Raw genomic sequence first — 13,664 nt, forward strand, 5'->3', positions numbered from 1 at the left:
GCCAGGAAATCCTGGTCAGGGATCCAAAGAAGACGTCGGACACTAAATGAGTGATTAATAACAGAGAAACCCACTATAAACAACACACATATAGAAGAAGTTATGAGCTGTCTACACAAAAATCTTGACCTATGAGGTGCTTTATTGAGTTTCCATGTGCCTTCTCCCTTCCACAGAAGCACGGGGAGCTTCAGCTCTGAGCTCAAACATACATGGGTGGTGCCTTCTTAATCGGGACTTAAAACAAATAGACTGATGAGGCATAACATTATGAACACCTTACTAATATTGTGTAGGTCTCCTTTGTGCCTTCAAAACAGTTGTGATTCATCAGAGAATGCCTATGTACTACAACCTTACCTCATACTATTTTATAGCCATATAATACACGTATACACACAGAAAGTGGAGTTACAACATGTAACCAATGTTAGCAAGCCAGCGTTGTCCCTGAGCAAGACACTGAACCTGAGTTATTGTGAATATGTGTGTGCTTGTGTGAGCGAATGGGTAGACGTGTCACTGTGATTGTGCTTGGAGTACCAATAGGTAGAGAAGCAAACACACATGCACCACAAACAAGGCCGTTTATCATTGCTAATAAACTCAACAGAAAAAGAAGAAAGGTGGGCAGTGGTATGGAAAGGTTAGCTAGCTGTTAATGAGTATTGTGGCTTAGAGAAGATTTGTTGAGGCAAGTACGGCTCAAACAGCCAATAATAAGACTCAAGCAAGTGCTGTGCACACAAGTCATAAATAAGTAGTGCGTAGAAAGAAAGTAAGTTACAGTATTTCATCGAACAGAAGAATGCTCTGAGAATGTTTTAGGAGTTCCCAGACAATCTGACTGCCCACCAGAGGACCCTCATGGAAAAGATGCTGTTCTGGTTCTGTATGAGGAATTAACCAGAAAAGTGAGCTCCTGTAATCCAAACAAACTGATGACTGTAATATTAAGTACTTGGTATTAGCACATACCCAAATCTAATTACATGTACTGTACTGAGTTTCTGTATTGATACTTACACTGATCAAGTATAACATTATGACCACCTTGCTAATATTGTTTAGGTCTTCCTTGTGCCTCCAAAACAGTTGTGACTCATCAGAGAATGGACATGGGCCTTCTGAGGGTGTCCTGTGGATCATCCCACAGATACTTGAATAGTTTGGGATCTAGTGAATTTGGAGGCCAGAGTTGTTTTGTGTGTGTGTCTGTGTCAGGCTGCATCCTGCTGGGGATGGCTGCTGCCATCAAGGAGTGTCATTGCTATGGGGTGGGGGTGTCTGGTCTGGTCTAGGTGGGTGCTACATGTCTAAGTAACATCCACATGAATGCCAGGTCCAAAAGTTTCCCAGCAGAACACTGAATTGTCACAAGATGGACAATGTTATTTACTTCACCTGTCAGTGGTTTTTATGTTGTGGCTGATCAGTGTACATTTAAACTAAGACTGGCTACAGCGAAACAACTAAACAGATATTCAGCCAACTAATCAGGTAATAAAACCGGGCCGGGTTTTTGTAAAGCATCTTGAGACGATTTGTATTGTTATTGACGCTATATAAATAAAACTGAATTGAAAATTGAATTGAATCTTTCTTTCCACAGGTACAGAAACTACCACAAAAAAAGCGGTTAAGCTCTAATTAATTACATTTACAGTAGCTCTACTAAGGTAAGTGGTTGATGACTGGATAAATTGTAGATCATAATTTCCAGTCTTAGCAAAGAGCCCTTTCCTGTGCTGCACCAGTAGCCGCTTATTTATGACAGCAGCGAGCAAGTCTTATTGTGATGATGAAGCTGGTTGTACTCAGATAAAAAACAATTAGCTAATATATATATTTAGAACACAATTACATTCTACAATTTGTCTGTCACTACTGCGTGTTATAAGAACAGCATGAAGATTTGTATCAGACTAAAAATAGTAGATAAACTGTAAGTAGGTCACTACAAGCCTCAGCCATTTCCTTTCTGTACTGATCTGACTTCTCTTACACACTTAAAATTCACAAGTAATTAAGAATGTTTTTTTGTGTTTTGTTTTTTTTATTCCGAGGCATAAAGACAGCAGAGATATAGAGAAGTCTGGTGCACACAACAGAGGATATAACACAGTAGGATTGTTTGTGTATACAGTTGTACCTTAATACACCACCACACTGATGTGAAGAGCGTCACAAAGAGAAACAGCAGTGGGCTGAGAGCTCCAGGAGGCTGCTGAGATCCATCTGTGGGTGGGTGCAGACAAATAAAGAAGCAGCAGCTCTGTCTTACTGTTTGGATTCTCACACCAAGAGGGAAGCTGCAGATACAGGTTGGCTGTCTCCATCTGTGCTTCTGTGAGACAGTAACCAAGCGGAGGCTCATGTGCACAGACGGTGATCAGCAACCTGAGCCAATCTCATTCCCTAAACCATGACATTAATCAAACAAACCAAACAAGCAATCAGGATTTTATTACCAAATGTTTTATTAGAAAATATTTTACACCCAAATCCAAAACAAACAAACCTTGCAAAGTGTGGGGAGCCGAGAGAGAGGGATATTTAGTTTGCAGATCTCTGCGCAATGTGTGTCTACAATTATCCCGCTGTGTTCACCACAGCAGCGCAAAAAAAGGAGAGCTATAGTCAAGTTACAATTTTCTGCCCTCTTCAATGTTGAGAGCAGAGACTTCACCGGATTTTCACCAATTCTCAGATTGATACAGATGTATTTGAACAAAAACATCAGATTAATCAAAGCTTTGAATTATTTATTTTCATATGATGAATTTCTTCTTTTCCCCCCACATTGAATGTCAAAGATTCAGGCAAAGTTAAAGTGGTAACAGTAATAAAAAAATCTGAAACCATGAAAATAAGTCTGTAATGATGGATTGCTTTAAGCTGACTAGTTTTTAAACACAGTTTTGTGTATTTAACCAGCAGTCCCATATTGTGATTGGTTTTGGTGTTCGAGAGTGACTTTATGTGTGTGGAAAGAAAGCGGACTAGAAGTTTTCTACAAGGTCCATGATCCTCTTCCGCTCGGCCTCCTTGAACTCGTCGCTCTTCCCATCTCCGATGCTCTCTGCGTACTCTGCAAAAGACAAAAGAAAAATCAGAGGATTAGTCGGCTTGACAGCACAGGCGTGCCTGTTTGACTTTTGAGGTTAAACAGAACATCCTTGGTGCCAGAAATTCACAAGATCGATTCTCCTTCAGCACTGAATGGAAGATAAATGTGAGCAGGAAAATAATTCGCTCTAGGGTTGAGGAATTTGCCTGACAGGCTTGTCCAGGGTGCAGAAGAAGAACACGCCTCAGTTACTTGATCAACAAACAATCAGATGTAAAAAGTGGACAGAGCTGCTTTTAAATATCTAGAAAATTCACAAGAAATATAGATTCTGTTGAATAAAAAAAGATTCACGACTCCCTTATTCAGGCTAAATTAAGCTGTCAGGAGCTTTCATTCCTCCCACTCACTTTGCACTGTCTATAAATTTGGCTGCCTATGTTTACCCCTCATGCAAAGTGGACATCACAACTACAAATAGGTAATTCATTTTATTTTATTAAAATACTGCAAACAATTAATTATTGTCATACATCTGCTTACTCAATTACTTTAAATATTGGCTTCTTGGCTTGGTTCCCATGTATTTATGCACTTTTCTTCAGAGAACTAGAAGCCGTTATGCCCTGAGATCAAATGACATTCTGCATCTTACTGTTCCTCGTGTTCGAACTGAAATGGGTAAAAAAGCATTCAGCTTCTCTGCCCCCTCTGCTTGAAATGCCCTCCAATCTGAACTGAAAATGTCAGAACTTGTTTCACTGGAAGCTTTCCGCTCTATTTTAAAAAAACTTCAATGGAAATCGTTCGAACAGTGCCTATGTTCTTAACTTTTACTGTACCTACAACCTCTGCACTTTATTTCTCGCATCTTAAATTTTTTATATTTTCATGTTTCATCTTTTACTGGTTGTTTGTTATTGTTGTTTGTCTGTCCTGATTACCATGACATGTGCTGCTGCCTTTCTTGGCCAGGTCACCCTTGTGAAAGAGGTCTTGATCTCAATGGGTTTTTTATCTGGTTAAATAAAGGTTATAAAAAATATCCTTGTCTTTATTTTTCTATTTTTTCTTTTGTGGGGTTTTGTGCATGTTTTGTCTAATTAACCGCCCAACATTCAAGCATAGCAAACATGAGGAACTGAACATTAAAATCCCCAGCCAGCTCCTTGGTTGGAACGTTCCTTCATTTATAAGATTCAATAATAAGAAAGAAGCTGTCAGGAGAGGCTGCAACTTCAAGGGAGAGTGAACCCGTACTGGTTTAGAGCGAAATTAAGCCATTCTTTGTGTTTTTAAAGAAAAAAGCTGAGAGAGTGCATTCGAAAACTGTCAGTATTGAGCATCTTTTCCCGCTTATTGTGACTGCTTCTAGTCTGTCCATCAATTTTGCAACAAGAATTCACATTACAAGATCTGTCCTCTGAAAAAATACTGTCATGTAATGAGATGTCCCACAACAGCGACTGCACTGAAATCCACCCACGGTAACAGAAACAGTTGCATTGTGCAGTGCTTCATTGTGAGACTTTTCTTCATTTTGTGTGTCTGCCTCCCACACTAGGCCTTTGAGACTGTCAGACGGTCGATTTGTGAGTCTAATGTGCAGAAAGAGAAAGTTGCAGCTGCCGCAGCCCCAGTGGACTCCAGGCATCCACTCGCTCTCTCAGCCTCCGAGGCAGGGATTACACATTAAACCCGGGGATGTCGAGACAGAAATGTTAAAGAATTTTTCTCTGGGAGACACTGCAGAGACATGAGAATGAAGAGGGATTTCCTGACAAGAGCCCACAGAGTTTAAGAAGATGAGGCAATGCTGTCAAAGACACAGAAGATTTTGTTTTTGTGGTTTTAGATTGTGCATAAAGGATAGTGATAGATGTAATGGGACTGGGGGGGGCCTTGGAGACATGGTGAAAGAATACTATTTGTCTTTCTGAGTGCTGGGGGAACAAGAACAACTATTTGCTATAGTAATTCTGTTCCATTTCAACTAGGCTTTTATTTTTGCAGCTGATCGTGCCGTCATTTCAATGGCATCATAACATTGTAATTGGCCTGGAGCACTGACTAAAGTGAAGTCTGATGGGGCAAGGAGCGTTGTAAATATGGCGCGTCAGAGTTGAAGCGGGAAGTTTTGGTTGAGGTTTACTGACAGTTTTAGGTAATAATGTCATAACTGGCCTTCATCAGATCACTGGATCCCCTGGAGGGTTGTTTTTGATGAACACAGTCTTGATTGCTGATTAGTAATAAAAATGATAGCACAACTACTTAATGCGGTTTAATACACGAGAACTATCCTTCTGGTATTCAGCTTACATCAGGCTTAAATCACTGAGCCAACATTTCAGCCAACCAGGGCTCAAAATGAAAACAAGCTATATTCTTGGAGAGGATTCAGAGTAGGCATGCTTTAATGCCAGTACCCTGTAACACGAAGTCTGATCACATAATCGCAGGTTTTGAGAGATCTTATTTTTCACAAGATAGTTGATCCAAATTTTGGAGATTCTGGTCCAAAAACACTAAACTTTCAAGTCCACACCTTCAAGGCCATACATAACCTCGCCCCTCCTTATCTCTCTGATCTCCTCCACATTGTCACCCCCTCCCGCTCCCTCAGATCCTCCTCCTCTATCCACCTCTCTGTGCCCTCAGCCCGCCTCAGTACCAACTCTGGAACTCACTCCCACCGGACATCCGAAACATCGACTCTTTCCCTATCTTCAAATCCAGACTCAAAACCCACCTGTTCCAGAAAGCTTACTCCCTGTGACTGCACTGTTCCATTTTTTATTTTTTTTTTCTGCTCTGTCTTGTTTTGTGTCCTTGTGTTTTGTAAAGTGTCCTTGTGTGTCTTGAAAGGTGCTTATAAATTAAATGTATTATTATTATTATTATTATTAGATGCTGATGGGAGACAACCATGCTCAAAGTGTGCTCCCATCATTCAGTCTATTCAGTCTTGTAGCTTTTGTTTTGCTTTCACTACAGACAATCCTGCTTCTCAGAGATGTGACATTGGAAATGGAAGCAACATATTCTAGTGCTTTTGTGGCTGTCTCAGGATATTCAGCGATGACTTTGATCCACAATGCAGTTTGGCAAACAAACGTTTTAAGCTAACATTATTTGCAAGCTCAAGGAGTTGGTCTTTTGTCTGCACTGACACAGATCCATTCCTTTGTATTTTTTGGGTCACGTGCGATTCAAATTCTGGTGGTATAGCTGGCGTACCAGCTGGGGAAAGGACAGTCCAGCCTCAGTCTATCCTAACATTCTAGGTAAAGTTGGGATTCTGTCAAATATGCTCCTGCCCACTTGCAGTTGGGCTTTGAATGCCGGCACTTGATCAATTTTAAATAGTTCACAGCGAAAGCTGAAGATGTCAGAAAAGTCTTGCCATCTACTCCCTGTGGTGCGTTGCCAGTGGTAACTTCTTCTCTGAAAGAAACCTCTGTAGCGGTTCAAACACCCTGGCCAGTGAGGCCACCTTTCTGGCGAGGTGAATGTGCAGCACCAGTGTGATGCACCAGTGTGATTTAGAGTCCAGTCTAATTACAGCACATATTGGCATAATGTTAAAGGTTTATTATTCAAGAAGTTTTCATCATCAGCAAAATCACATCGCTACTGCACAGCACTGTAGCAAATGCTTTGTGGACCGCTACCGCCCAATTTCCCGGTCTTTGTGGACTAAGTGGGGGTCAACTAAAACTGACATGCTGCTAGCTCAGTGTTTTGTCCATTGCTCTTTGCTCATAAGGAACAGAGTTGGGGTGCAGCAGAATAGCAGGATGAGGTGGACAAAACAAAGTGGAATTTGTATAATACACTGAAGAAAGGATCAGATTTTATATGGTTTCACTTTAGCAGAGACTATGTGATTCAAAGGAATAAAAAGAAGAAAAAATAAAATCCTACAGATATGTATTTTGTCTGGAGCAACATCAGATAAGCAGAGTTGGAAGGAAAGCAGACAAACAGAGTACGTGAACTGTTTCTTGAGATGCAACATATTAGGTTAGGTCAAAAGACCCACAGTGTGACAGCAGTCTGTACAGAGGTCATTCCATCATTGGGTATTCTGAGGAGGTCGGTTATGACAGACCACGGAGCTGGTTATGAAAGTGTAAGGCTAGATCACTGTGTAAAGATATGGGAGTGTAGGTCTGGAGCATGCTGCAGAGATAACAGCCTTGAATGGAAGCACCAGGGATTAGAATTAGATCTGCAGAGGTACAGGACGTTACTGACCTAAAAGAGGGCAGAATTTTGCAGCTGACTGAGAGAAGCAGGTGAGGGGATGCAGAGAGAGCGACTCAATAAAATCATGAAAATCTACAGCTTCTTCTACAGCCAGCCTGCCGCTGTGACTGTGTGTATACCAGAATGTCCCCGTGTCTATAAATGGCGTTGCAGTCAGCCACATAGACAGAAAGGTCAGAGATTCTGTGACTCCTCAACTCTCTGCAGAACCTTTTCTTTGGCATGCTGGTACCCTTTCCTTCTGTCACCACGGCAACACGACAGAGGACAATACAGCATTGAGCATCACCATTACTCAGGTCAGTGACTGGGACTGATCTGCCATGAATACAAGGAGAATCATTTCCAGGAGCAGTCTCTGCAGCTGCAGTCAAGGGTATGGACACACTGTAGGACTTTCAGTGAGACTACAGTTGATGCAGGAATGCCAATATCCAAGCTGCTCTGTTCCAGCTGTACAAAGGACAACCATTACACTACAATGTTTGTGTGTATGTTTTTACTAATGTGATGATTAGTGTCGAAGTAGAGGATTATGCTTAACTTTCCATTAAATAGAACCTGACTTCTACTATAAAACTTTTATTCACACATTTCCTAATAATTTATTTTAACATGAAATCTATTATCAATGGATTCTTCATTTACATATTTCCTATTTATTTAGTTCTACATTTATAATAGGCTAATTAATGGCAGAATATTGTAAACAACATACTTCCTGAGGTTTGAGTATGTTTTAGCTTCAATGGCATGCGTTGATATTAATTGGAAATGCAGCTTTATTGAGGTTGCAATGTTGATGCAAATCTATGTTGTTTAGTTCTATAGGTCTATATACGCAACAACAAACAGCTTGCAGAAGTGCTGGAAAGCAACATTTCCATACAAGCTCGTGGCATCCGCTCTAAGAAGTCTTTGTTGAGTTGTTGACAAGAAACTGACCGACAAAACCAAAATTACAGTCTAAATACTGAAGCTGATGACCTTCCCTGTGGAGGTGCTCTTGCATATTGTTTGTGCTTCTGTGGGAGGTCCTTTCATTTTTACTGTTTTCAACATGCTACAGTGAGAGCCCAGATGAGCATAAATACTGTGTCAATGTATTACATGCATGTCGCTATATTCATGTAAGCTGCCTCTCTGGTAATGATGATGCTTCGTTGCAGCCCTTGTTGGCTCTATAGCCCCAGTGTTTTCAAATGTATCCACAGTTATCAAGTAGATCTGGAAGTATTTCTCTGAAAGATTAAGGAAACTGTCATGTTTTTGAGATATCTTTGCAATTTGCATTGTTTCAGAACTTCTGTCTCTGCCCATCAGCAGGGCACCGTGATCAAATAATGCGAAGATCTCTTTAGCTACAGTGTAAAAGCAACTTTTCCAACTTAAGTCATATTTTTGCATGTCTAGACTAAGCCAGACAATGAACTTCTCTCTAGCCACTTATGCCATATTCTACAGAATGTTCCAAAATTGAAAGCCCCACAGCAGGCTTTCTTAACATTAGTGAAATCAGTGTTCTTCCTTCCAGAGCGCTATGCCTTCCTTCCTGCAGAGCTGCTTCTCTTTCGTTGAGCTCAAGCCATTAAGGTCAAGATGGCATAGTTGGTGACATGCTCTGCATGTGCTTAACCTTTTCCTGCAGTTTCACATTGACCCGACGGGGCACTTGAAATGGGAGAGGGCACTACATTGCTGCCTAATGGAAAGGGTGAGGACACACAATCCACGCCTCACACACACAGATTTAAGTGGATGGACGCCATTGCAGATGCTAACACACAGCCACTAAACACAACACAGTTTATGACAAAAGAAAAAATAAGCCAAGATCATGCAAGGACACACAACATTCACAGGCAGCCATGAATACAATCTGCAAACTGAAAGACAGAAGAAGTAATCACCTGCATAGATTTTCTCTGGCATGGCATGTTAATATGCAAAAAATATGCACATAAAATCAAGCAAGGTTACGTGTGTGTGTGTGTACAAATAAATATGTAGACATGCTAATGAAAAATGCTATACACACACACACAAACAAAACAAAAAAAAAATCATGTTAGTAAGCAAAACGGCACTGTGGACAAGCACAAGGCATACGACAATGCAAATATGCAGATGAAAACAAAAGCGACACACAGCAACATTTAGGAAACAGATTCCTGCACAAACGCAAACACACAGACATGCACACACATAAAAACAGGACTGGAGGACTGCCACGCTTGCTGGCACTGCCATGTGTGACGGATGGCTCTATCTACTGTGCTACATGCCACAGAGAGCCAGAGGGTGTGTGAACAGAGCCTTGTCCTCTAGCTTTATCCGACAATGATACAGGAAAGGATGGATGTCGCACCAGGAAGAAAATAACACACCTGCTAGGTCTTTCAAAAGCAAATAAAAAACAAATATGGCAAGACAGGAAATCTTTGGACAAGGGCAACAAGCCATGTATCACAGATGATCTCTGTTCCTCTCGGAGTGACAGTCTGATTAAATTACAGTGCATATATCCATGCTTGAATTCATGCTTTTACTTCCTGTACAATATGAACAAAACAAAACAAAAAACACTCCTGTCTGGTAATATTACATGTTGGACTTCACCGTATTTATCTATAGCTTCCATATTTTAATTTCTCCACCTGTATTTTATAATTAGTAATTCTTGGGACTGTAATAGTACTACCTACACAACTCTGGGCAGTAAGGTTCCAATTAGTCACAAGTTTGTGGTGCTACTGCAACAATACATTAATATGAATAAGCAAAGAGAGATCTGACATCCCAGTTTGCCTAGGTCTCTGTTCAAGAGAATAAGGAGGTGAGATATTATACCCTGCTATCAAGCATGGCCCTGCTATCAAACAATAACCACAGCCAAAGAGCGGTGATTATTCCAACATCTCCCCTTGAAATGTTGCTTCCATGTCAGAGTGAAAAGCCCCTAGAAACAGGATTTTACTAAATGAGTCAATAAAATGTTTCACTGAAAATAATCTGAAACATTGTAGGTCTGTTGGAGCAGGACTACTTTTGCCTTTACAAAATACACCAAAATACAGTTCTACCATCTTTTAATCAGAGGTAAGAGATTTGTGCTTCTGGGCAAGAACCAGATCAACCTGTAGTTTCACTCACAACAGCACTTGGGTTTGTTAAATCATAACTAAAGGGCAACAATTGTTCTTTCAATCAGTCTTTTAACTTACATGGAACGACTGCAGTAAAATACTTATTTAGGAACATGGGCTATATTTGGTGGTGTGTTTGATGGCACAAACCCCCTTGGTAAAATCCATACCTAAAGTAACTATTTTTATTTGGTAAGAAACAGTACTGATTTATTTTCCTTCCTATATGTGCATTAGGTCTTTAGGGAGGGTATCATCTATTGTTCAGAAGATGTGTCACAATAACAGCAGATTACCGCAGAGAATGATGGATGGACTGATGGATTTACTAAAGGGGACCTCTTTGTTACTCACCTCTCATGATGTGGCGCACTACTTTGACAGAGCCTCCTCTCAGGTTGAGAATTTGATGGACCCTCTGCTGAAGCTACATGGAGAGAAAAAAAGGATCAGGAACATGCTGCTGAAATTAAGGGTTTGCTTAAAATGTTATTCTTTCGTTCTTTCAATTCTGCTTTCTGTAATACGAGACCAACATAGAGGTAAATGTGCAGGAGTTAATGACTCCACAAATCAACATCAACAAGAACGCTGTGGTCATGACAAAGTGCCTTACAGCAACAGACAGCACGTCTACATGTCTGAAATGTCAGACAGCTTAAAGTTGTATGTTGTTTTCACAAATGTGTCAAAAGACAGTTTTTTAAAATTGTAAAATTTGTACAATAACTGTAGTATGCCCCATTCATTTTAATAGCCTACTTAATATTGCCCGTGCCTACTATAATGTATTGTTTTTATTAGTGTGTTGCTCGTTTTATGGGACAAAATGTGTTTTCAACACACTAACATTATAATATAATGAAGTAATATAATATACTAATATTATTACTTTACCGATATCAGTATATTTCAGTTTCAGAGCATCCATATTACTCATAATAGCTATGAGACATGGTCAATAACAAAACAGTATTGTAACTATAAAGGTATGTAAAGAGCCCCACTATTTTCTATTTTTCCAAACAAAGACTAAGTTCAGCAAAGTTAGATTGCAGCTATTTAAAATGCAGTTAAAAAGTGTTGTTCAAACAACAAACGCAGTGTTGCCACTGACTGGGTTCATTTAAAGCCAGATTAATGGTGAAACGAATGAGCCACTTGGTTGCAGTTCCCATAAAAACATCTGAATCCTGTCTACTTTTATAGCTTGTCTGATCAGATGTCTTTACTATAATTAATTGAAGCGGGAACTCATTTGCCGAGTCTGTAAGTGTGTGTGTGTACCTGTGAGATCCCTGAGTTGCTGATCTCCACCATTATGTAGCAGATCAACTGAAGGACAAATAGTCCGGCGTCCAGGCGACGAAGGTAAAACTCATCCTCCATGCTGTCGTCCAGGATCTCCCCCCGACGAACCATCTCCTGTATACACAGAAAGTAAAACACATTTATAAAACATATTTGTAAGCATGAAGTGGTGAATAAATCCCCATTTGCTGCTTGTTTGGAGATTTCTATTGTTCTTGTCACACAATTCAGTAAACAGAAAATCAGAGACTAAGTTTAATTTAGGCGTTTTTCAGCCTTTTCCACAAATCCATTTTTTTCCATTGACCAGACACACAAATCAATTGATTTCACAGCAAAGCAGCAAAAATGGGGTGAGGGGCTCTGCGGCTGGTGCTCACACACTCACACATACACATACACACGCTTGCATAGTTATCCATCTTAACAGCCCTGTCAGTATGCCAATAACACGGTGCTGCCAATAAGCGCACAGCACACATTAATCATCATTAGAGATTAAGAAGCAAACCTGAGGGGGAGAAGGGACTCTGAAGTGTAAGCCACTGGACTAGTACAGAAACTCAGACAGTGTGTGAAGGGTTTGGCTCTTAAACAGTTTTTTAATGATACTAAAACGAATAAGCATATTTAGATAGGACCTTTCTTATCAATGTTACAAACCCTTTCTTTATCTTAGTATCTCAGCTGTCTCTCATTTTTGAGTTTTGGAACATGTCAAACATGAAATTTCCCAACAGAATGCTCACTCTAGTCTAGTCTATAGAAACACTGACATATTATTCTAGATAAGTCTACCATGTTAACAATCTAGAATTCATTCATGTATTTGCATAAGTTATATTTCTGTCTGGGATAGGATAGCCCAGCATCCTTGATTGTATAAAAGCTGTTTAAAGTTCAATGTGGTGGCTCTGGCTATCGCCATCTTGGGGATGCTTCACTCCATGCCAGTAAATTCAAAAATTCAAAGGCTAATGCCTGTAAAGGCACTCACCTGTCACTCAAAGTAGCCATGTCCTGCGCATACTTTTAAGCCTTGATACAATTCAAGTGAGTTATGTAAAACTTCCAAAAACGGGAAAAATTAACTATTAAGACCAAAACTATATATATTTTAAGGTTGCTAACATGTTTATTTCTGCTGTAATGCTGAACATTTTCACATGGAGGCTAATGTGTACGTGTATGTGTATTAGGGGTTGGACAACAGATTTTTTTAATGTCAGCTATTATGTGGTGAAAGTCGAGTCGACACCAACAAGTCGACTTCACTCCTGTGCCACGCTTTAGGCATTATGTCGACTAGTCTCTAATCATGCGACAACATGAAAGCCTCTGAGAAGACAGCACGCTCATCTGAAAAGGCATCCGCTAATGGATGAGAAACGATCCAGATCCTCTCAACAGGAGTGAATAAACAACTTCACTAAACGTCCCGCAGTAACAGAGAGAAGTGGGGTGCACATCAACAATTTGATGGTGAAATTCATTGCCAAAGATCTTTAGCTGCAGTAGATGTAAAAGGCTTTAGAGAAATACCGCATTTTTTCAACCTGGCTACACTATCCCATCTTATAACATGCTGTGAAGTACTATCAAATGCTATTTAGGGTGTTGATTTATATAGGTTATACATATCTGCAGCGCAGAGTACGTAGCGCATGAGCGGTCTGTTCTCTGCATATTGTAACAGACTGGTTTGATAAGCCCATGTGTTTATGTTCATTTCTGTTGTGTCTATTAGTTGATGTTGTTACTGTGGTTGTAGAGCGTGTGTTTTTTCGCCTTCATGTCAGTTAATGCACCATGTGAGAGATGGAAGTTATGGTAGAGCTGAGAGTCTGCTGAACAAGTTCCGCATA

General features: G+C 40.2%; 1 protein-coding gene across 1 annotated transcript in view; it reads right to left on the reverse strand.

Moving 5' to 3' along the window:
* Positions 1 to 1,953: 1,953 nt before the first annotated feature.
* The window catches only part of ctnnbl1 (catenin, beta like 1), a 52,712-nt gene continuing 41,001 nt past the window's right edge, over positions 1,954 to 13,664 (reverse strand). Inside the window, exons 14-16 of the mRNA XM_084553405.1 lie at positions 11,776 to 11,913; positions 10,843 to 10,915; positions 1,954 to 3,091 (exon numbers count right to left, since the gene is read on the reverse strand). Coding sequence (XP_084409531.1) covers positions 3,003 to 3,091; positions 10,843 to 10,915; positions 11,776 to 11,913 — 300 coding nt within the window. The 3' untranslated portion in view covers positions 1,954 to 3,002. The remainder of the gene's footprint in view (positions 3,092 to 10,842; positions 10,916 to 11,775; positions 11,914 to 13,664) is intronic.

This window comes from Chelon labrosus, assembly GCF_963514085.1.
Source record: "Chelon labrosus genome assembly, chromosome: 10".
In the NCBI taxonomy this organism is placed as follows: domain Eukaryota; kingdom Metazoa; phylum Chordata; class Actinopteri; order Mugiliformes; family Mugilidae; genus Chelon; species Chelon labrosus.